Source organism: Moschus berezovskii, chromosome 22 (genome assembly GCF_049115385.1).
Source record: "Moschus berezovskii isolate FMDL1 chromosome 22, NW_MosBer_1.0, whole genome shotgun sequence".
In the NCBI taxonomy this organism is placed as follows: Eukaryota; Metazoa; Chordata; class Mammalia; order Artiodactyla; family Moschidae; genus Moschus; species Moschus berezovskii.
In genome coordinates, this window is record NC_142481.1 from 48,265,915 (window position 1) to 48,290,899 (window position 24,985).

Genomic DNA, 24,985 nt, shown 5'->3' on the forward strand with positions numbered 1-24,985 from the left:
ACTTCTCCAGCCTTTCTCTTACCAGTTGCTTCCATACAGCCCATGCCCCTGCCAGACTTCCCAGGATTGTTCCTGCTTTTCCCCCACTCCCATTAAGAGTGAATGTCCGTCTTAATTTCCATAAATGCTGTCTTTCAAAGTTGTCCCTTTCATCATGCCAACCAAAAGTAATCTCTCAGAATTTTGGTTAACATTTTTCAGCTTTTATCCTGAAATAGAGTTATTTAGTATGCTTTGCTTATGTTTTAGTAGCATTTTTCAATTTTTATCCTGAAATGGAGTTATTTAATATGTTTTTTATTCTAGGCTTTAATAAATTCCATAAGAGCAAGATACGAAACTGAGGAGTTTTCTAATCCCTCTAAATTCCAAGCACATGGGACTTAACCTAGTGGTCAAGTAGTTAAGAATCCAATCTTCCACTGCAGGGGGCACAGGTTCCATCCCTGGTCAAGGAACCAATATCTCAATGCAAAATCAATAGGTTAACCCCAAAATAATTAAAGTACTTTAATATAATTAGATTCAGCAGTATTAAGAACGGGAAAAATGTAATAGTTGATTCCATTCTTAAAAAATCTAATGTTTACTCCTACTTTCAAGTAAATAATATATAACGAACTAAGCTTTTAAGGAACATTTCTTGTTGGTTTTTTAAATTCAATTTATGAGATCATTAATTATAGAATAGCTCCTGTAAACTATAAAAATATTTCATAATATTGCATAATAAAATCACACTTTGACCTACTAATTGCTGAGGGCTTTTTTAATTAACCACTTGATATTTCAGAAAGTCTTTGTTTGACATTTTCTTATCATTTATAAACCAGTCTAAATTCTTTTTCAGAAAGCAGATGATAGAGAAAAACGACAAGAAGCTCATCGATTTCATTTTGACGCTATGTGACTTGCCTTTACTGTTGCACAATGGAACAGTTATTCACTTAACTGAAATGCTAAACTTGGCTTATAGAAGAAAATAGGAGATTGTGAATATTACTTATAAATGATACATCCCTTGGTAATTATTGGAAAATGTTCAAATAAATATGACCTGAATGTGTTACAAGGTCTTTTTTTTAAGTACTTTGTATACAGTAGTTTGGGTTCTTTTTTCAGTTGTGCTGTACATTTTTTTCCCTTTGAGGAATGTGTTGCATGTACTCAGGTGTTTATGTATTTATAATCTTATTAGAATAATGATGGAAAAAGACGTGTAAATAAAAATTATTTAAATGAGCAAGGTTTTTTGTGTTCCACTTGAATCAATCTTGCTTCTTAGTCTAACTGCAAATTATACTTTTGTGACTGTATCATAGGTAAAGTAACCATTCACCCTCATGATAGCAGGTGAGGGGTCTTTCACTGATGTCATACAATATAGTGACTGGGTACTCTGGCTTTGGAACCACAGTCAGACCTGCTTTAAACTCTTGGTTACACCATTTACAAGCTGTTTGTTGAACTTGGCTAACTGCTTAAGTCTCAGTTTTCTTGTTTATAAACAGAGCTAATACTATTATACAGTTGAGTTATAATATACATTAAATGGGATAATGTATACAAAGTACATAGCTTGGTGCCTAGCAGAGTAAGGTTTCAGTACATGGTAGCTGTCATTACAGTTATTCTTAAATCATTTTTTACAGACTTCTGCAACTAATTATCAAAATATATAGACTTCATAGGATTTTCTTTTCAGGCATGTGGAAATCATAGTCTTAGGAAAACCTAAATTCTCATGGTTGACACCCTATATAAAGGTTTATTACTTTCTTATATTAACTGAAAATTATAATACCCTTCAAGAATTAATGTGCCCAGATAATTTTCATTTGAACACAGATCCTTATCACATGGTAGTGAAAAGCATTTGATTTCTTGAAACATCTGGGAATGCAAATCTTCAATCACATTTCTATTCTCAAACGCTTGTAAGAGTCTGTAATTTACATTCAGACTTCAATGCAAATTTTTGTGAACTTCATCAAAAAGTTACATCTAAGTTTACATGTCAGTGCCAATAACTTCCTAACATGCAAACGAACATATGATGGATATAAAACATAAAAACTTGTTTGAAAACAATTTTGTTCATGTTATTTTTTTTTCTTACAGTTCACTGAGAATGGCGTGTGTATAAGTGGTTTACTTTATGTACCTAAGCATGTCTTTATGTACCTAAGTCTTCCTAATAAATATTCTGTATTGAAACAAAGTATTTTGGGGAATGTGTAAATAATTACTTTGGCCCATGATAAGCCTTAGAAGTTAGGAGGTTCACGTGCCTAACAGGGCTAGACAGGCATCTCCCAATTATAATACCCAGTTAAATTCACTAAACATTCATCAGCCTACAACACTGTGCCAGGCTCTATTTTACACTGTCCTTAAAGGAGATCCAACCAGTCCATTCTAAAGGAGATCAATCCTGGGTGTTCATTGGAAGGACTGATGCTAAAGCTGAAACTCCAATACTTTGGCCATCTCATGCAACGAGTTGACTCACTGGAAAAGACTCTGATGCTGGGAAGGGTTGGGGACGGGAGGAGAAGGGGACGACAGAGAATGAGATGGCTGGATGGCATCACCGACTCGATGGACATGAGTTTGAGTGAATTCCGTGAGTTGGTGATGGACAGGGAGGCCTGGCGTGCTGTGATTCATGGGGTCGCGGAGAGTCGGACACGACTGAGCGACTGAACTGACTGACTGACTGACTAAACACAGGAAGGTTTAGTATCTATTATCTGATACAGCATGAGTTTTAAAACTCATTGTAGTCAGAGTCTATGAGGAATAGTGTTACAGGCAAATGAAATATTAATGACCAAAATACAATCAGTGACTTTATGTTTCTGTATCTTGATACTAACCTTCAATGCGACATCAATGTCACTCATTAAGGGACAGCAAGTAAATGTGTCACAATGTTCAGAATCAAACACAGCTGACCCTTGAGCAAAACGGGTCTGAACTGCACAAGTCCTCTTAAAAGTGGGTTTTTCAGCAGTTATGTACTACAGTGGTACACAGTTGGTTGAATCTGCACATGCAGAATCTCAGATACAGAAATCCAACAAGAAAGTTATTCTTGGATATTTGTGTAGAAGGTCAGCACATGCGCTGTTCAAGAGTGTAGTAGAAACAGCACAAGACTTTGAGGTCAAACTAATCAGGATTCAGAGCCTAACTCCGATTTTGTGACTTTTAGTCAGTCACTTTACCTCTGAGCGCTGGTTTCTTCCTCTATGAAACAAGAATATTGAGTGATACCCGAAAAAAACTATTTTGAGTTTTTAAGTACCAATATGTGCACAGAAAATACTTGAAAAGTGCTTGTTCTTTTCTTCTCTCCCACTTTCCATTGCAGAGACAATAACTTAACATTTTGACTCTCTTCCACTGACCTATACTTATATAATCCTCCTCTGGGGAACTAGGAGTAATCAAGACTTAATAACCATTTGAAGATAACAATCACATGAAAACTTTTTTTTTACTGTGCTTCAGTTTACTGCATTTCACAATATTTTGTTGTTTTAAAAATTGAATGTTTGTGGCAACCCTGCATTGAGTAAGTCTCCTGGTGCCATTTTCCAACAGCATTTGCTCATTTGATGTTTCTGTCACATTTTGGTAATTCTTGCAATACTGCAAATTTTTAAATTATTGTTATAGTGACTTGTGATCAGTGATTTTTTTACTTACTATTATAACTGGGCTTTTTGTATTCTTAACGTATGTACATTGTATTTTTCTTTTTGTTATTTTTTTTATTTTTTATGTTTTTGTCACACCACAGAGTATGTGAGATCTTAGTTCCCTGACCAGGGGTCCAACCCTCATCCCCTGCATTGGAAACATGGAGTCTTAACGACAGGGAAGTCCCTAGGATGTACAGTGTCTTTAAAAAGACATAATGCTATTACTTAATGCTATACTGTGTAAACAATGAGAAACCAAAAAAGTTCATGAGACTTGCTTTACCATGATATTCTCTTTATTGGGGTGGTCTGGAACCAAACCCATATCTCCAGGACATACCTATACTTGCAAATACAATAAATACATTGTTGTTAATACAGCATTTATCTGGACTAACCCTTTGTATTTCTCCATCAACCAGCCAAAAAAAACTATTTTCAGAAACTTAATTCTCAAAATAGTTTCCCCAAGAAGGCCTCAGGATTAAAGGTAATGACTTATGAACATACTTTTTATACTCTTCCTACTCTTGATACGGTAGGAAGCTATTACAACTAGATATACCTAGAGATTCACCCTCATATTAAGTATCCATAAATCTGTGATCTGCATCTCTAATAGACAGTGGTTAACTAAACCAGCAAAGGTAAAAATGAATTGGCATCAAAGATACAGACTTTTCAAGCAGAGAAATCCTATAGCAAAATGGTTCAAGATGGAGGAAAAATAAAATCACTAAGGATACTAGATTAACTTATTTTAGAAAAACTAAAAATAATTTTACATATTACTAAAAGTAAGATCACCAAGGTAAATTAAGACAGATTTATACAAAGGTCCAGTGAATTCACATAGTAATCGCAAAAAAAAAAAGGAGTTTTAATCCATGTTTCAATTTTTTTTTCCTTTTGTTCTTTAGAAGATCTCTAAGAAAGAATAAAAGTCAGGAAATATTAATTTTTACAAATAGCTAAAACTGACTACTCAATACTCAAAAACTTGAAATGTGTCCAGGAGACCCTGATTACTGAGGCTTAAGTTATGATTGTTGTTCAGTTGCTAAGTCCTGTCTGACTCGTTGTGACCTCATGGACTGCAGCGTGCCAGGCTCCCCTGTCCCCTACTATCTCCTGGAGATTGCTCAAATTCATGTGCACTGGGTCAGTGATGCTATCTAGCCATCTCATCCTCTGCCACCCCCTTCTCCTTTTGCCTTCAATCTTTCCCAGCAGCAGGGTTTTTTCTGAGTCGGCTCTTTGCATTGGTGGCCAAAATATTGGAGCTTCAGCATCAGTCCTTCCAATGAATATTCAGGGTTAACTTCCTTTAGGATTCACTGGTTTGATCTCCATGCAGTTCAAGGGACGCTCAAGAGACTTCTCCAGCACAATTTGAAAGCATCAATTCTTTGGCGCTCAGTCTTCTTTATGGTCCAACTCTCACATCCATATATGACTACTGGAAAAACCATAGGTTTGACTCCACAGACTTTGAGCAAAGTGATGTCTCTGCTTTTTAATACACAGTCTAGGTTTGACCCGGCTTTCCTTCTAAGGAGCAAGTATCTTCTAATTTCATGGCTATCATCACCATCTGCAGTTTTTCTGCAGCCTAGGAAGATGAAATCTATCACTATTTCCACTTTTTCCCCATCTATTTGCCATGAAGTGATGGGACCACATGCCATGATCTTAGTTTTTTGAATGTTGAGTTTTAAGCCAGCTTTTCCACTCTCCTCTCTCACCCTCATCAAGAGGCTCTTTAGTTCCTCTTCACTTTCTGCCATTAGAGTGGTATCATCTGCATATCTGAGGTTGTTGATTATCTCCCAGCAGTCTTGATTCCAGCTTGTGATTCACCCAGCCTGGTATTTTGCATAATATACTGTGCATAGAAGTTAAATAAGCAGGGTGACAATATACAGTACTCCTTTCCCAATTTTGAACCAGTCAGTTGCTCCATGTCCAGTTCTAACTGTTGACTCTTGACTCATATAGATTTTTCAGGAAACAGGTAAGGTGGTCTGGTATTCCCACCTCTTGAAGAATTTTCCACAGTTTGTTGCAATCTACACAGCCAAAGACTTTCACAAGATCAATGAAGTAGATGTTTTTCTGGAATTCCCTTGCTTAGCAATTTGATCTCTGTGCCTCTGGCTCTTAAAAGCCAGTTTGCACACCTGGAAGTTATCTTGGTTCATGAACTGCTGAAGCCTAGCTTGAAGGATTTTGAGCATAACCTTGCTAGCATGTGAAATGAGAGCAATTGTACACTAGTTTGAATATTCTTCAGCATTGCCCTTCTTTTCCAGTCCTATGGCCATTGCTGATTTTTCCAAATACGCTGACATATTGAGTGTAGTACTTTAACAGGATCATCTTTTAGGGTTTAAGACAGTATTTTAAATAAGCTAGGATACTTAGGGGTAACTCCTTAGTATAATAGTGAACTAAAGAGCTTCCCTGGCAGGTCAATGATAGAGAATCTGCCTGCCAATGCAGGGGATACGTGTTCAGTCACTAGTCTGAACTAGTCTAGCATGGGAAGATCCCACATGCTACAAAGCAGCTAAGCCTGTGGGCCACAACTACTGAGCCTGTGCACTACAGCCTAGGAGCCACAATTTTTGATACCAACATGCTCTAGGGTTGTACTTCCCAATGAGAAGCCTAAGCACTGCAACTAGAGATTAGCCTCTACTCACCGCAACTAGAGAAAAGCCAGCGCAGCAATGCAGACCTAGCACAGTCAAAAATAGTCAATTAAAGTTAACCAGCCCTTGTGATGACTTGCAGCCTAATTTGCATCACCTAGCCAGTTATTTTAAAAGACTAATAAAACAGACAATAGATTAGGAGTGCTCTCAGTCAACACTTGTACTGAAGAAAGGAAGGAAGCTAGACTGGGCAGAGGTAGAAATCAAGTTGTGATGCATTCTCGGTGAAATGCCTCATACAGTGCTACAGTGAGTCTTGAGATAGGATGACCTCCTCTATTTCCTAACCTGTCCTAAGTTAGAGTAAGAAGGCTGAGCCTTTATACCCCCACATTCATCAGTTATTGGCTATAGGCTGTCCCAAGAGCCTCTGTCAAGGAAAACAAAGCAAGCAGAAATAACTAACATCAGAAATGATAAGATATAAAGTATATATTAAAAATAGGAAGAGGTTAAGAACAATTTTACACCAATGAATTTGAAAGTTAACAAAACAGACTATGAAAACATCACTAAAACAGATTCAAACAGAAAACCTGATTACTTCTTTGGTGGGTGCTATGATGTCCAGATCCTCCTTCAAAAATAAAGGGTTTATTATCCTAATTTCTGAGAGTGCCTTCAATAGATGGCTGTCAGCCCCCTTGGGGCACTGTATTAGCTAAAGAGAGTAGACTCAACTAAGATCACGCCTCTCTTTTTGACACAGAAATCCTAAATGTGTATAAAATAAATATATAAAGCAAAACAGACATGTAAGGAGAAAGAGACACACCCCAATTTAGGTTGGAAACGTCAATTCTCTTCTATAGTGAGTAACAGAAAATGTAGGCAGAAAATCAGAAAATTTAGAGATGACCTTACCAATCAAGTTAACCTAATGAAGTAGAAAACACTTCAACAAGAGCAAAACACAGGGTTGCCATACATGCACACGGAACATTCACTAAAAGAGATACTAATCTGGGCTATAAAAGAAACCTCCCCAAATTTAAAAGAACAGAAATTATACAAAGATCCTCGGACTAAAACTGAACTAAATTAAAGAGATACCTGGAAAACACTCAAATATTAGAAATTAATGCACTTTAAAATAACCATGGGATTAATGAAGAAGTCTCAAAGGAAATTTTTTAAAGTTTTAACCAAATAAAAATACAACATAACAAAATTTGTAGGAGATAGAAAAGGCAGAACTTAAAGGAAAATGTATAGCATTAAATGCATATATTAACAAAGAAAAAAGATCTAAAATCAGTAACCTAAGCTTCCACCTTAACTAGAAAAAAAAAAGATTAAATCTAAAGCAGATAGAAGGAAATTATTAAAGCAGAAATCAATAAGAAGATGGTTCTTTGAAAAGATCAACAATACTGATTACCTCAAACCAGGGGGAAAAAGGAATAGACATAAATAATCAATATAATGAATGAAAGGCCACTACCGATCCCACTGACATTAAAGGCATAATTTTTTTAAAATATGAGGAATTATATATGCCCATGAATTCAATAAATTAGATTAAATGGACCAATTCCTTAAAAGATTTGTTGTTGTTCAGTCACAAGTCATGACCGACTCATTGTGACCCCACAGATTGCAGCATGCCAGGCTCCACTGTCCTCTACTACTTCCTCACGAATTTGAGAGTTTGCTCAAATTCGTGTCCAGAGTGTTGGTGATGCTATCTAGCCATCACTTCTCTGATGCACCTTTCTCCTTTTGCCTTCTCAATCTTTCCCAGTATCAGGCTCTTTTTAAGTGAATCGGCTCTTTGGATCAAGTGGCCAAAGTACTGAAGCTTCAGCTTCAGCAACAGTCCTTCCAATGAACATTCAGGACTGATTTCCTTGAGGATTGACTGGCTTGATCTTCTTAAAGTCCAAGGGACTCTCAAGAGTATTCTCCAACACCACAATTGGAAAGCATCAATTCTTCAATGCTCAGCCTTTTTTATGGTCCAATTCTCACATCCGTACATGACTAGTGGAAAAATCATAGCTTTGACTATATGGACCTCTGTTTGCAAAGTGATGTATCTGATTTTAATATACTGTCTAGGTTTGTCATAGCTTTCCTTGAGTAAGCATCTTCTAATTTCATGGCTGCAGTTACCATCCACAGTGATTTTGGAGCCAAAGAAAAGAAAATCCTTCACTGCTTCCAATTTTTCCCCTTCTATTTGCCATGAGGTGATGGGACTGGATGCCATGATCTTAGTTTTTCTGAATGTTGAGTTTCAAGCCAGTTTTTTCACTCTCCTCTTTTACCCTCATCAGGAGGCTTTTTAGTTTTTCTTCACTTTCTGCCATTAAAAGATACAAACTACCAAAACACACATACGCAGAAATCAATAAACACTATATCTATTTTTTAAAGTTAAATTTTCATATTAAAAACAAACTTTCCACCAAAGAAAACTCAATGGAGCAGATGGTTTCACTGGCAAATTTTGCAAACATCTAAGAAATAATATCTATTCTACCCAGTATCTTGAAGAAAAAGAAGAGGAAAGAATATTTCATAACTCTTTTTAAAAGGTCAATATTTCCCTAATGCCAAAACCAGACAAAGACATTATAAGAAAATAAAACTACAGGCCAATATCCCTCATAACACAGATATAAAAATCCTCAACAAAACAGTAGCAAATTTTGTGCACAAATATATAAAAAAGATAATATATCATTACCAAGTGTTTTTTATCCCAGAATGCAAAACTAGTTCACTATTTGAAGGGGAAGAAAGCAATATAATTTACCATACTATTAAGTCAGAAAGACCATTTTATCCTCTCAATAGACACAGAAAGATAATTTGACAAAATCTAATATCCACTGTCAATTTAAAAAAAAAAAAACTAAACTATGAATAGAACCTCCTTAACCTATTAAAGGGCATTAGTTTAAAAAAAAAGAAAAAAAACTACAGCTAACACATACTTAACGGTGGGAGACTGAATGCTTTCCCTTTAAGATTAGGTACAAGGTAAGAATGTCCTCTCCCACTGATAATTTTTAACATAATACAGGAAATCTTTTTTTATATATCTGTTTTAAGATCTTCTTTTAAAATTTTTTAATTGAAATATAGTTGATTTACCATATTGTGCTGGAAACCCTAATTAAAGAGACATAGGCATATAGTACAGTCTTTGGGACTCTGTGGGAGAGGGTGAAGGTGGGATGATTGGGGAGAACGGCATTGTAACATGTATATTATCATAAGTGACCAGTCCAGGTTCAATGCATGATACAGGATGCTTGGGGCTGGTGCACGGGAATGACATGGAGGGAGGATATGGGGAGGAGGGAGGTGGGAGGGGGGTCGGGAGGGAGAGCACATGTACACCCGGGGCGGATTCATGTCAATGTACGGCAAAACCAACCAATATATTAATGTAAGGTAATTTGCCTCCAATAAAATAAATTTTAAAAAAATAATAATAAAGTAATAAGCCAAGAAAAGAAAAAAAAAAGGCATACAGACTAGAAAGGAAGAAGTAAAACAGTCCCTATTCGCAGACACAGTAGTCTAGAAAATCTATACACACACACACACAACCTCCTAGAACTAAGTGAATTCAGCAAGTTCAGCAGGATACGAGGTCAACACAAAAAATCAATTAAATTCCTATATAAATTCAATGAGCAATTGGAAATTGAAATTCTTCTAATTATCACTTAAAATAGATCCCCAAAATGAAATTCTCATGTATAAATGTAACAAAGCATGCATAGGATCTGTATGCTGAAAACTATGAAAGAGCGATAGAAGAAATAAAGGAAGACATAAAAGCAAAGACATTGTGTTCATAGACTGGACAATCCAAACTAATAAAGATGTCAACACTCCCCAAAGTGACCTATAGATTTAATAACATCCCTATCAAAATTCCAACAGTATTTTTTGGACATAGATAAGATGATTATAAAATTTATATGAAAGAGTAAAGGAACTAGAATCAGTTCAGTCGCTCAGGTGTGTTTGACTCTTTGCGACCCCATGAATCACAGCACGCCAGGCCTCCCTGTCCATCACCAACTCCCGGAGTTCACTCAAACTCATGTCCATCGAGTCGGTGATGCCATCCAGCCATCTCATTCTCTGTCGTCCCCTTCTCCTCCCACCCCCAATCCTTCCCAGCATCAGAGTCTTATCCAGTGAGTCAACTCGTCACATGAGGTGGCCAAAGTATTGGAATTTCAGCTTTAGCATCAGTCCTTCCAATGAACACCCAGGATTGATCTCCTTTAGAATGGACTGGTTGGATCTCCTTGCAGTACAAGGGACTCTCAAGAGTCTTCTCCAGCACCACAGTTCAAAAGCATCGATTCTTCGGCGATCAGCTTTCTTCACAGTCCAACACTCACATCCATACATGACCACTGGAAAAAACATAGCCTTGACTAGATGGACCTTGGTTGGCAAAGTAATGTCTCTGCTTTTTAATATGCTATCTAGGCTGGTCATAACTTTCCTTCCAAGGAGTAAGCGTCTTTTAATTTCATGGCTGCATTCAGCATCTGCAGTGATTCTGGAGCCCAAAAAAATAAAGTCTGACACTGTTTCCATTGTCTCCCCATCTATTTCCCATGAAGTAATGGGACCAGATGCCATGATCTTTGTTTTCTGAATGTTGAGCTTCAAGCCAACCTTTTCACTCTCCTCTTCCACTTTCATCAAAAGGCTTTTTAGTTCCTCTTCACTTTCAGCCATAAGGGTGGTGTCATCTGCATATCTGAGGTTATTGATATTTCTCCCAGTAATCTTGATTCCAGCTTGTGACATAGATAAGATGATTATAAAATTTATATGAAAGAGTAAAGGAACTAAAATAGTTTCAAATAATTTTCGAAAAGATGGCAAAGTTGAAGGTCAAACTCCTGATTTTAAGACTTATTATAAAGCTTTAATAATCAGGATAATGTGGCACTTGCACAAACACATAGATCAAAGGAACAAAAGAGGAAGTTCAAAAATAAACCCACACAAATATAGCTGTTTGATCTTTGACAAAAGTTTAAAAGTGCTTCTGTGGAAGGTGGTCTTTGTTAGAATATTTGGTCATCCGTATGTAAAGAAAAAAAAGAACCTTGACCTAAACCTCACACCTCATACAATAATTAACTCAAAATGGATCATAACCTTAAATGCATAACATAAAGCTATCAAACTTTTAGAAAAAAACATACAATACATTCATGAACTGCAGTAAGCAAAGAGTTCTTAGAAATAAGACCAATAGTATGATCCATAAAAGAAAAGTCTAAATTTAAAATCATTTTCTTTGCCAAAAACACTTTCAAGAGAATGAATAGACAAGCTACATATGCAACGGAAATATTTGCAAATTATATATTCAATAAGACATATCCAGAATGTATAAAATGTAAAAGAACTCTCAAAACTTAACAATAACCCAATTTAAAAGTGAGAAAGAACTTGGACACTGCCCCCAAAAAAGATATACGAATAGCAACTAAGCTTACAAAAAGATACCCAACATCATTTGCCATTGGGGAAATGAATGTTAAGACCATGGAAAGATACCACTATATACCTATTACTCTACCAAGAGACTTGCATTTGTTTCAGTTTTAGTAAACAGGGTTAAACATAAAGTAAACATCTTTCAAAATGAGATTCTGGCTTTTAAGAAAAAAATACATATATGTTAACAATCTTATTCTAAAATATATAGTTACAACCTAAGTTTCTCAAGTAAATGGATGACCAGAAATCGTCCCAATAAAGTTGAAATACTTAAGCACTGGTAGAAGATAACATTTCTTAAAATTTTTCTTGCTTTGCAATTATACTAAGCAGAAATTTGAAAACAAATTTGGTGTCACTTGGTGACATCATTACCAAATGACCCGGTTTTGACTGCCTGGAGATAAGCCTTCTACAATATCATTGGCCCAGGGATAATTTTGGTCTATGAGTGTATGGACTGAACTGCCTTTCCCCCAACCCAAATCCATATGTTGAAGTTCTAACCCAAAATGTGATTATATTTGGAGATAGGGCCTTTAAGAATGTAATTAAGGTTAAATGAGGTTATAAGAGTAGGATCTTAATACAATCTGACTGATATTTTTATAAGAAGAGGAAAAGACATGAGTTTGTGGCTATGTGAAAACATAGCAAGAAGTCTGCAGTCTGTAAGCCAGGAAGACTTCTGGTCTCACCAGAAACCAACCCTACTGGTACCCTAATATTGGACTTCTAGCCTTCAGAACCGGAGAAGGCAATGGCAAGCCACTCCAGTACTCTTGCCTAGAAAATCCCATGGATGGAGAAGCCTGGTGGGCTGCAGTCCATGGGGTCGCTAAGGGTCAGACACGACTGAGCGACTTCACTTTCACTTTTCACTTTCACACATTGGAGAAGGAAATGGCAACCCACTCCAGTGTTCTTGCCTGGAGAATCCCAGGGACGGGGGAGCCTGGTGGGCTGCCGTCTATGGGGTCACACAGAGTCGGACACCACTGAAGTGACTTAGCAGCAGCAGCCGTCAGAGCTGTGAGAAAATAAATTTCTATTGTGTAGGTCACCCAGTCTATGACTTGTAGTTACGAGAACCCAAGCCAACTAATTCAATAAACTAAAAAAATCTTCCTCTTTTCTTTCCTTTAAAAACCCCACTGAAATCTTCATATACTGAACTCTTCATCCAATGAGATTCTGTATGATTTTGCTTTCCACTAAATTTCATCATTGTAGTCATATGTGCACACTGTAAGAGAAACAGTATAAGACAAACCCCCCCCTTTTTTTTTTTTACTACAAATAGATTTTCTATGTATCATTTTGGTTATGTGTCAATTCCTATATCTTTGTTAGTTATGGTATATCTCTGTATTAGTCTGCTCAGCCTACCATAACAAAATGTCATAGATTAAGTGACTGAAACAACATTTATCTTCTCACAGTTCTGGAGGCTGGAATCCCTGATTAAGGCTCCAACTAATTTGGTTTCCGGTAAGAGGGCTTGCAGGCTGCTCCCTTCTCATGAGGTCTTCACCTGGCACTTCCTCCATGCCTGTGCTCTCTGCTGTTTCTTCTTATAAGACACTAATCCCATCCGGTTAGGGTCTCACCCTTATGACTTCATTTAACCTTAGAGGCCTCATCTCCAATACAGGCACACTAGGGGTTCAAACCACAACACATGTATTTTGAGGGAAACATTTAGTTCATAACCATCTCTAAACATAACCTGCCTTTCTAGGCTATCATTTAATAAAATGTTAGAGCTCCCAAACCCCAGCAAAAGAGAGAGACAATAAAAATGTTTGGTACATAAACACGGAGATAAAATGAAGCATTTTTAAAGTAAGTCAATGCTCCACAATGCCATTCAAGTGCTACAGAAGACTTGGTCAGAGAAAACAAAATGTAAATTACAGGAATGATCTTGAGGAGTTTCAGAAGCTAGATCTATGCCTGAAAGATCAGGCAAGGTGCAATGAAAGCAGAGTTCTCAATCACCTGGGCACTAGAGGTAATTTGGGAACAGATTGGGTGCTACTGGGTGGTCTTCCAGGGAAATAATATTTCAAAAACAGAACTCCCGAGCTGAGAGAGATGCAAACTGCTTTCCTTTTGATTTAGTCAACATATGGTCACACAGTAATCTCAGCTACGATCTGTGCTTTACCATGTTCCATGGAAAATCTACTGTAGACAATTACATCCAAAAAATAGGTGTCTTAATAGGTAGCCACAAAATGAACATTCCCAAACCACTCCTTGGGAATCTACTCCCCAGCCAACATACTACAGAAAAGACTTCTTAGGTTTCACCAAAATGTTATTACCAGTAAGAGGTACTAGACTAAATGAAACAGTACTATGTATATACTGTGTTTTAACTACAGCTGTTAACTACAATTGTTTTAATCTGTCCCCTTTTATCTTCAACTTAACTGCCAGATTTATCTTTCCAGAACTCCACTGCTCCACTATTAAAAATTGCCCCTCTGGGCTCCTGAGTCAGGTATAAACTCCTTCACCTAGCAATTAAGCAAAATCCCCATAGACAAAACCCACCATATTCAACTTTATCTTCACTACCAATCACCACATTTGCCCCAAAAAAGATGCTTGCTGCTGCTCCTTGCCTGATGTGAAAGCTCTTCTACCCTCTCTCCTCTCCACTTGGCATCCACAGCCTTTTCATTCTTTTCATTCATTCCTTCATGAAGCATTCTCTGATGACATCATACACACATGGATTCTTCCTTCAGCCAATAATTATGCATTAAGAACCATTATTCCAAGGACTTCCCTGGTGGTCTTGTGGTTAATCTGCCTTTATTGGCAGGGGCCCCGGGTTTTTGATTCCCAGTCAAGGAACAGGGGAACTAAGATCCCACAAGAAAAGGGGTAACGAAGGCTGCGAGCCACAACTACTGAGCCCTTGAAATGCAAGGAAGACCCAGTGAAGCCAAAGAAAAATAAATGCATTAAAAAAAAAAAAACAACCATTATTCCAGAAGCTGAGAGGGCTCCTTCCTCCTAATTCTTTTTGTCCACCACTGTCTGTGACTTAAGATTTAATCATCTTAATACTGTCCTAGTCTCTCAGCGAATCACTTTATTCTATTAGTGGAAAAGGCTCCTAAAATGCTTTATTTACTAGTTGGTTCTTGCATGCAATATCAATTTAACTGTTGGTAATTTGTCCTTAGGAAGCCGAATATACACATCATGTATCTTTAATGGCATATGGTGAAGGGCTACCTTAATATTAACTGATGTTAAATATACTTTCACTTGTAGACCTTGTTAATACTTTCTGAGGGATAGAAGGAAAGAGTTTCAGTTGCCACAATTTGTCCTTAACTTTAACAAATATTTATGGAGTTCCTACTATGTGTCAGATACAGGTATAAGTATTCTTTTACCCTAGGGCCTTAATCATGGGTGTTTCCCCAGCACCTATCACAAGCAACTTCTGTTTTAACAGTGTGGTAAATGAGACTTGGGTGATGAACAAATAAACAAGTAGTAGATGGGCAAGGTAATTTCAGAGCAGGATAATCACTACGGAGAAAATAAAACGGAATTAATACCACTACTATGCAGCTGTTTACAAATGTGGAGATTTCGTTATCGGCAGAGTCAAGTGACACCATCAGCATGGCTTGGAGGTAGAGAGGGTATCTCTGTGGGCAGATCTGTTGGGTTCACCACCCTGCCTCCCCCGCTCCCCGTGTGGCTCTGAACAAAGTATTTAACCCTCCCCGCCTCCCCTTTCCCATCCCGCCTGAGGTGAGTCGAGGATCACAGAGGTGATACGTGAAATGTTTGGTGCTGTGCCTGGCAACTCGGGAAGCGGGTCGGTCACTGTTAGGAAACATTCCCGTTGGTCACGTTAACTCACCTGATGCTAAAGGCAGGTGAGAATCTCAGGCTGGCGCGGCCGCCCGCCGGGGCAGGTGGTCGAGCTGCCTGAGGAGGCGGAGTTCTGACCTTGAATTGAGGTCCTAGGAGTCTGAGGGGTCAGGACCCCTCTCCGTCTGCGAGGGCAGACGGAGGTGGGCAGGCGGGCCAGGGCTGCCGAGTCCAGCGGGCGGCGGGGCCCCCTCCCTCCCTCAGGCGGAAGGCCTCGAGGACTCGGACCCGCGCGCCCCGCGCCCCGCGAGAGGCGGGGCCGGGCTCTCCCTCCGCGCCCGCCTCTCAGATCGCGGGCGAGGCGCCGGCGCCCCAGGCCTCTGGCCCCGCCCCCAGCCCAACGGCGGCCCGCGGGGCGCGCCGCCCACCCAGGGTGCGAGGCCGCGGGCCGGCTCGCCCGGCGATTGGCCGGCGGGGGTGCGAGGGGCACGCGGGCGCGGGCGGGGGGCGGGCACATGCGCGCAGGCAGCGCGGCCGGCACGCGGCGCTCGCGCTCCCAGCTTAAATGAGCCTGGGCTCGCAGCGCCCCGCACTTCACCCGGGTACGCGCTGCGGCCGCAGGCGGAGCGGCCGGCGCCGGCGCTCGCGTCGGCGCTCCTGGGCTCCCAGGCGGTCGATGGGACGGAGCGCCGTGGAGCAGGAGGCGGCCGCCGTCGGGGGGCTGGGTCAGCGCGAGAGCCCGCCGCGGGGCTCGGGCATGGCGGGCCGCAGGACCTGAGCCCTGCCCCGCGGGGAGCAACCTGGTGGCCGGCGATGGGGACCGAGCGGGGCTGCAGCCGCGCCGAGCCGTGAGCGCCCCGCTTCCGCCGCCGCAGCCGCCGCCTCCTCATCGCCGCCTCGGCCCCTCGCCAAGCGCCGGGCCGCTTGGGATCATGGCCCTGGAGCAGCTCTGCTCGGTCCTCAAAGGTAAGCGCCCGCGGCCGCGGACGGCGCCCCCTGCGGGCGAGGCCGGCCTCTTCGCGTCCCTGCCCGGCGCTGGGCGCCCGACGCGCCCCTTTGTCTGGCACCAGCGGACCGCGGATCCCCGCTCCCGCCGGGATCCACTTGTTCCCCGAGCGCTTCTTCCCAGCCCTCTGCGTGTGCCTTGGCGGGGAACCCGGGAAGCGCATCGGGACTCGGCGGCCCGGCCGACCCTGCGAGCTGAGCCCTCGCGCCTTCTCCTCGGAATTCCGTCCATCGCTTTACAAAGTTGTAGGGTTCGTGTGAGTGGAGCGAAGGCCGCTCTTTTCAGTATTAGTAACAGAAAGTCAGTCCCCGCGAACAATAAAAAGCCCAGCTGAGGCGTCGCGGAGCCGTTCTCGAAAAGCCCCGCTGTGGCGGGCGGCGAAACGGCCTGCCCGCCGGCCGGGGTCCCACCTGCTGCGGCCGCGGAGGCTGCGGCACCACTGCGGGCGCCGCGACCCGGCCCGGGCCGGAGACACTGCTCGGGGCTGCGCCCCGGCGCTTCCCGGGACCTCAGATACCGTGCCGCCGCTGTCTGATTCTTTCTGATTTGTTGTACCGGGAAATAAAACGGTCGGCTTGCCAAGTGCACAAAGCTCCAAAACATACTACAGCAGCTTTGCATTTTCCAGGAGATGTAATATTAGATTAAAATTTATGTACATGGATAATTAAGATTGTGATACAAAGTTGTTTCCGAAAATCGAACTGAATAAATCCTTTTTTTCGGCCCTCGGAGAAAACCACCACTACCAATAAAGGGCTTCTCTTTTCTGCTACTGACTTAGATTGAAAACTGAATAGCTGTGTATTTGTAATGTTACGAAATGTTTTCTTTTTTTAAAATATAGGGTAAGGCGTTAAGGCATTGACTAGCGGTACCATATATCTCTTTTCATTGTGTCTTAATATTTGTACAGTGAAAAATGTTGGGTTCTTCCCACCCATTACCACTTTTGAATTTTGTTTTACTAGAAAATTCAGTATGATTTTGCATTAAATTTTAATTGCAAAAATTACTCGATATATTTCTAAGTTTATAATTGAGATATCAGCAATTTAGCTATCCACTGTATATGTATAATTTGTACAAAGGTAACCTAGGACTTTGTTTCGCAGTCACTCCATAAATCATTAATGATTTTCTCATTATATTAAAATGTTAAAACTCCGAAATTAATTTCTGTAGTCTTTCTTGTCTGTAATTCCTATCTTTCCTGTCTGTAATTCCAATGGCAATTTACATCACCATTCCTTGGAAATTAAGGTTTTGTTTTACTTTTTCAAAATAAATCATTCTCACAGTAGGGTTTGTAATAGTACTCCTTATCTGAATTTGCTTCGTTGTCCTCATTCCCTACGATTTTCAGTATAATAACGACATTCCATCTCCCTCTGGGGAGAAATCACGTAGATCTGTTATACAGCTTTACCTGCAGAACTTGATGAAACTGAGCTGGGTAGGACAGAATCTCTGATACTCCTGGAATGGTGAAGGGTTTTGCAGCTTTTCTGCCTTTGCTTTTGTCGTTGGTACACACTGCCCTCTCTGGCCACCAGCGTGAAGCATTTAGCGTTTGCACCTTTCAGGAAAGGATTCTGTGGTTGATGGCAGACCTACAGTGAAAACAATGAATTTCAGTAATACCTGGCTTTTCTTTTTTTCATGTTATGCAGCCTACATTATTTTTACATGCTGGTGTATTTTTAAAGCTCAGACTAACTTCTTGTTGTTGTTAGGATTACTAGAGAGAAAGCAAGCTATTTTTAAGTCTTCTAAAGTTCATGGATATGTGCTTGTACATAGGAGGAATCCCTCTGGGAAGATTCAAGAAATTAACAAAAGTTGATTCTGAGAAAAAGATCTAAGAGACTGAGAAATAAGAGTAAAAGGAAGACTTCCGTTTCACTGCCCACACATTTGTATCACTTGATGTTTTTTTTTTTAAAACCAAATGGATGTGTTACCTATACAAACATTGGTGTTTTTAATCTTAAAAAATTACATTTTAAAAAATTCTGGCTTTTTCTGGTGCTTCCATTCATTGTGTTCACCAGTGTGTGAAAAAGTAGCTCTTAAGGTGTAAACTGTTTCAACATTGAAGAGGTTCTTATCAGAAGCAGTTATTTAACATCTGCATAATTACAGATATTGCCTACCAAAAGCCTTGTTTGGAATATTATGGTCAGTTTCTACTAAAACAAATCAGCCATGATGAGTGTGTGGAATTTTAAGTAGAAGGTAATTTTCTTTAAGATGCCATTGATTCTTGGTTTTACTTTCAGCAGCGAGAACAAAAGGATAACTCTGCTAGGCTTTTAAACCTTTCATATATTGTTAAAACGGAGTAGTTCACTTTTAACGGTTTATGATCACTCCAAGTCTAATAAAATTTGACTTGTCTTCTATCAAAATTAAGTATCATAGTCACATGAAAATATTAGGCTTATAAACCCATTTTTCACTGTTCATATTCATTCTGCAGACTTGTGTCAGGAGAATCCTATACTCAGTCATATTTAAATATCTGTAAACTGTGGTTAAATTTACGGTGTTACAGTGCGTAACTGACACTGTATTTTAAAAATCTTATTTGAGACTGTGACATCATAACTCGTGTCCTTCATTCTTAAGTCTTTTTCAAGAAATTAAGCAGTACAGAAAAATAAGTACCATAATGAAAAGCTATCCTTTAAAGAGGGAAGTTTTTAAAGATAGATAGCTTTGTTAAAAGCTAACTTTATTTCCCCCAGCCAGGAGTTAGAGAAAATGTTTTATTAGTACAGTTGAGAAATCTGACTAAATGATGGTTTTATTATAATTTGATAGTTTGATTACTTGAATCCAATTATCTGTTTTGAAACCAAACTGACCTTTTAGGAAAAACATACAGCGCTGTAATACACACACATGCACATTACAAGTTCAAATCAGAGCTATTTTCAAAGCCCATTTAGGAATAAGATAGAAAAAAGATTAACTATTATATAAGTAAAGTTCATTATCTAAAATTCTAAGGAATAATTCATGTTCTGCTCTTGGTTACTACCCATTCAGCACAATCCCCTGTCATTTTAAAATTTAGAATTCTTCAGAATAATTGATTTTTTTTTTTTAATGTGTCCCTGGGCCACTTTAAGATCGCACTCAGTGTGGTCTTTAAGTTGCAAAGGGGAATCCTAAAAGGTTTCCAAACTTTCCTTAATAGAACTCCCTCAAAGGAACTCTTGGTGGAGGGAGGAGAGGTAGGTCTTAAAACTCAACAAAAGCGAACAAGGTTGCTTTGATTGCTGTGGGGCCTCACCCTCCCAGTCGCTCATCAGAGTGACCTAGATTAACTGACACTTATTAGCATTTTTGTTCATAAAATTACAGGGTGTACTAATCTGAAGGTTCAATTTGTCCTAGTCAAATGACATTAAAATATATTGGTTTAAGTATGCCCAGAATAATATATTGGAAATTACAGTGTTAGTGGGTGAAAAGACATCAAAAATACTCATCAAAATGTGACCTGGTCATGTTAAAATCCGATAGTAGCTGCTGTGGATGTCTGAGGAAGACTCCAGTATGATTAGAGCATACAGTATACTGCCATCTCCAGAGCGTTTTGACTAACAAGAAGGTTGTCACATTCTGCAGGCAAGAAAAAGCACTTCTGCAGTTATGCTTTCATTGAAGTGATTGGCAATGTGATTAGCATGAAAAGGTTGGAGTGATCCCAGAGTTCTTCAAGCTCCATCTTCCTTCTTAACTAAAAAGTAAAATTGAGTTTGATTAAATTAGGGTACTTTTTTGTTCTTTGGAACAAAAAGTTACTACTACCTCAAGTATATGGACTCCAGTTGAACTCCCTTCTGCTTCAGAAAACAGATACAGGGAGACCAGATAGGCGGTTGTTTCATTATGGGATCTCATGATAAGTTTACCAAATCTTACCTTTACCACTTAGATGCTGAAAATAGGAAAACTTAGGTATGTTTAATTACTAACAAAGGTAAAGAGTTAGCTTGTTAAAAGTAAAAGAAGTAGCATATCTGAAAAGGAAAAATATCTTTTATTTTCTGTCCCCTGAGTTATGCTCAAAGAAAAAGAAGCTGGGTCATCTGTGTGCCTATTCTTAACCAAGGTTTGTGCTTGTTAATTTGTTAGTGTGGCTTTCTGTGCTGTATGTTGTAGTTACAAAGGAGATATAACCAGTATTATGCTTAGTCACTTCATATATTCATCTGATTTTGAGTGCTGTTGTGGGCCAGCCAGGCTTTTAGTCACTAGAGATGCGTAAGTGAATTAGACAAGTCCCTCTTTCTAGTCGGAAGAGACAGATAATAAAATAGTGGGTAATATAAGTAGTAATTGAAATATTATTTATGTATTTATTTATGTATAAAACAAGATGAAAATATGGAGCTTCTTTAGCAGTCAGAGAGTCCTCACAAGACTTGAATAACAGGAAGGAATCAGCCATGCAGAGTGAGTCTAGGCAAAAGGAATAACTAGTCCCTAAATGGCAACCCACTCCAGTGTTCTTGCCTGGAGAATCCCAGGGACAGGGGAGCCTGGTGGGCTTCTGTGTATGGGGTCGCACAGAGTCGGACACGATTGAAGTGACTTAGCAGCAGCAGCAGCAAGGCAAGAATTAGCTTGGTGTGTTGAAGTAATGGAAAGAACGCCTGTGTAGCTGTAGATAGCAGTTGGAAGGTCAGCAGCATGGTCAGGACATAGGACTTCTGAAGTCATAGTAAGAAGTATGTATTTATTCTAAATGGAATGGGACTCTGTTGGAAGATTTTATGAAAGGCTATGATGTGATCTGATCTATGTTTTGAAAGGATCACTGGCTGGTGGGTACAGAGTAGATAAGGGACTATGGCAGAAGTTTTCTTCCAATATCCATCTTACCTTTCAGTGGATCTCTGAACTTTAAGCACATGATCACCCAAAATAAATACTAGATTTTCCAGTTTTCCTTGGGATTAGGTGTGGCCATGTGACCAAGTCTGACAGTTACATGCGTGTTGAACTTTGGGGGAGTGGTGGTGTTTTTGTCACTCAGTTAGAATTTTTATTTTGATGTCATGGTAGATTCTAAGCAAATGTTTTTAAAGAAAGGAGGAATGCCCTGTGTCATTTCTTCATTCTTGCTAAGTGTAATGCATTCATGGTAGCTGTAAAGATATAGTACCTGGCACTCCAGCATCTATACTGGCCCATCAGATGACCTTGGGAATGAAGTCATACACAACTGAACAGTAAGATAGAAGAAGCTTAGCCTCTTTGTTTCTTTCAATATACTATCACTTTCCTGTTGAAGTTGTCTTTAAAGTGTGGTTCCAGGGCCAACAGCTTTAGTATCACTAGGGAATTTGTTATAATGCAAGTTTCCAAGCCCCACCCCAGACTTACTGGATCAAAATCTCTGGAAGTAATGCCACCCCCCCCCCCAAGTCTGTGTTTTAATAAACCTTCCAGGTGAATATGATCCACGCTAAAGTTTGAGAACTACTGTCCCAGTGATTTATTTCTCAAACATAGAAGAACTGCTGAGTAGGATGTGTACATTTTTAATCCTTGATATATATTACCAGATTAACCTCCTCAAAGCTGTGACAGTTTACAGTCCAGTGACAAGTCAGTTTCCTGTATCCTGACCAATACTAGAATCTATATTTTTTATGTTAGTAAGGCTGAATTTCTCCATTATTTTTTTCTTGGCACTTTACTCTAGTGGCATAATCTTTTGTCCCATTTATTTGTAGTTTTTATTTATGTTTCGGTCTTTTGTGAATGAAGTTGTTCCATACCCAAAAGTATGAATTCATCTTTTTTTCATTCTGCTATTAATTTTTCTATTTAGCTTGAAAAGGGGATCTACTTTTTTCCAAATAATTAACAAGTTATCCCAGAATCATTTATTAAAACTGCCCTCTCACCAAGTATTTCAAATATTATATAAATTGTAATAAATTCTGGGATATATATGTCTGTTTCTGAGCTTTTTTCTTTTCTTCCATTTTCTAACCTAAATGCCCATTGAGAATAAGGACCATGTCTTTTTGTTTCATTGTGGTTCCAGGGACTGACTCAACTACCTGTAATGCAGTGCATGCTAGGAATATTTGTTGACAGATATTCGTTTCTTCCTCTACCATTGCTACATTTTATAATTCTTGTATCTTTATAGTAAGCGTATTATTTTTATGAACTTTTTAATAAAAATTTTCCTTGGCCAATATGGAAAAGTCTTGAAGATGACCATCAGAAGCATTTTAAGTATCTAGAAAAAAGCTAATATTTTTATTAAAACATCATTAAATATTATCTGACTTACTGGGAAGAATTGTTACCTTTACATTGTTTCATTATCCAAAATGTATTACTTCTCTATTGTATTACATTTATTTACTTGTTTAATTTATTTTAGTCTTAGGCTCTTCCCTTAATGGGTGTAATAATTTTCCTGGTAGTTCTCTTGGGACTTGTGAGTTTTAAAATAACATTGTCTATAAATAATAGTTTTGCCTCCTTTCCAGTATTTATTGCATTGGCCAGAGTTGCCACTATTCAGTAACTGGAAAGAATAGATCCGACCTTGATTTTTACTTGATTGAAAAGTACAGCCTTAAACTGGAAGGTCTGCAGACAAGACTGCAGGTAGAATGCTAATAACAGTGATTCAGGGTTAGAGAGTCGCTTGGAGGATGTTTATTTAATACCTTGATAGCTCCTGTCTTTATCATTTAGGCCTTCATTTTTAAGTCAGATCTGTATAGTACCCTACGCTAAACTCCAGAATCAGAGGTGAGAGCATAGATGGTGGGTACTACTTTTTTGAAACATGGGATCACAGGCAGTTCTCTGTGTAACTGTACTTTGGGGTTGTGGAGTTTAGAATCTTTATTTTGGCATGGATTTCTTTTCCTTTTTTTTTTTGGCATGGATTTCTGCTTTAAAAAATTAGTGCCTTCCTGGGTACGTTGTTTTTGAATTCAGAGTGTGAAATCTTTCTGGATTTGAGAAAGTATTGACCCTTTGGTAAGATATAGAAGGGAACAAGTGACACATAGATCAGGACCAAGAACAGAACAGAGAACAGCAGCACTGCCTCATGTACTAGATAATTCCAGTGTTTGGCATCAGTGGAGTTTGTTTTAATATCTCAGCCTGATTATAGCAAGCAATTTGCAAAGATCCTATTGTACAACTGGGAGAAAACTATGTTTATTATGATACAGAATTTAGAATGATTAATCGTTACAACTGTATCACCACAGCTATCACTATATATTTCTATCCCCAGTTGTTCAAACTTGCCTTATTCATCCCTTTTATTCAGTAGCATAGTTCATTTGGTTGATTGAGTTGTGAGTAGTAACATTTGGGGAGGGGGATTATGAGCAACACCCTATATAGAGTAGAAGGAATAACAAGGTTATTTGGTCTAATTTATTTTTAATATGATTTTTCTACCTCAGTTGTATATTGTGTGCAAATTACCTAAATCATGTTTTAAAAAGACATGCTTTTTTTAGTCATTATATAGTATAATTTTCCAGGCACAATTCATCTTTTTGCCTTAGTTTTACTGTTCTCCTAGTTTCGATTTATTGATTTCTTTCTTTCCCTTTCTGCCTGACTTTGTATTACTTACATACTGTGAATTACAAATGTGAGAACTGATAAATTGTTATGCCTGTGAATCAGGAGGAAAGGTACCATGAGCACAAAATTATGACCAGTTGTATATCATCTGAATGAGATGATGTATCTTGGAAAATAGTGTCCTCTATCAAGATACATTGATACAGTTTTGATATTTACTGAATTGTCAATTAATCTATTATTATTCTAGTTTGTTTTTCTTTTTTTGGCCCTATCTTACAGCTTGCAGGATCTTAGTTCCCAGACCAGGGATTGAACCCAGGCCCTCAGAAAAGAAGGCTCAGCATCCTAGCCACTGTACCGCTAGAGGATTCCCTAAGTTTTCTTTTTGAACAGGAATCTTCTGTGTTTTGTTTTTGTATTTTTAAATAGTGTTTCAAAACTCCATTCCCCTAACTCTGATTCAGTGCAAAGATGTGAAGAGTTTGGAGGAAGGATTGTTCCTACATAGTGTGAGATCTTCAATACTGCCAGCAACCAAAGAAAAGGGGGGGGGGGTAATTAAAGTTGTTGACAGTTGACAGAGGAAACAGAGGATACAGCAGGAT

General features: G+C 39.0%; 2 protein-coding genes across 2 annotated transcripts in view; both read left to right on the forward strand.

Annotated features, from left to right (window-relative positions):
• The window catches only part of ITFG1 (integrin alpha FG-GAP repeat containing 1), a 308,578-nt gene extending 306,357 nt beyond the window's left edge, over positions 1-2,221 (forward strand). Inside the window, exon 18 of the mRNA XM_055412847.2 lies at positions 851-2,221. Within this exon, the coding sequence (XP_055268822.1) occupies positions 851-910 (60 nt within the window). The 3' untranslated portion in view covers positions 911-2,221. The remainder of the gene's footprint in view (positions 1-850) is intronic.
• A 14,401-nt stretch (positions 2,222-16,622) lies between these two features.
• The window catches only part of NETO2 (neuropilin and tolloid like 2), a 68,977-nt gene continuing 60,614 nt past the window's right edge, over positions 16,623-24,985 (forward strand). The window contains exon 1 of the mRNA XM_055411126.2: positions 16,623-16,738. Within this exon, the coding sequence (XP_055267101.1) occupies positions 16,705-16,738 (34 nt within the window). The 5' untranslated portion in view covers positions 16,623-16,704. The remainder of the gene's footprint in view (positions 16,739-24,985) is intronic.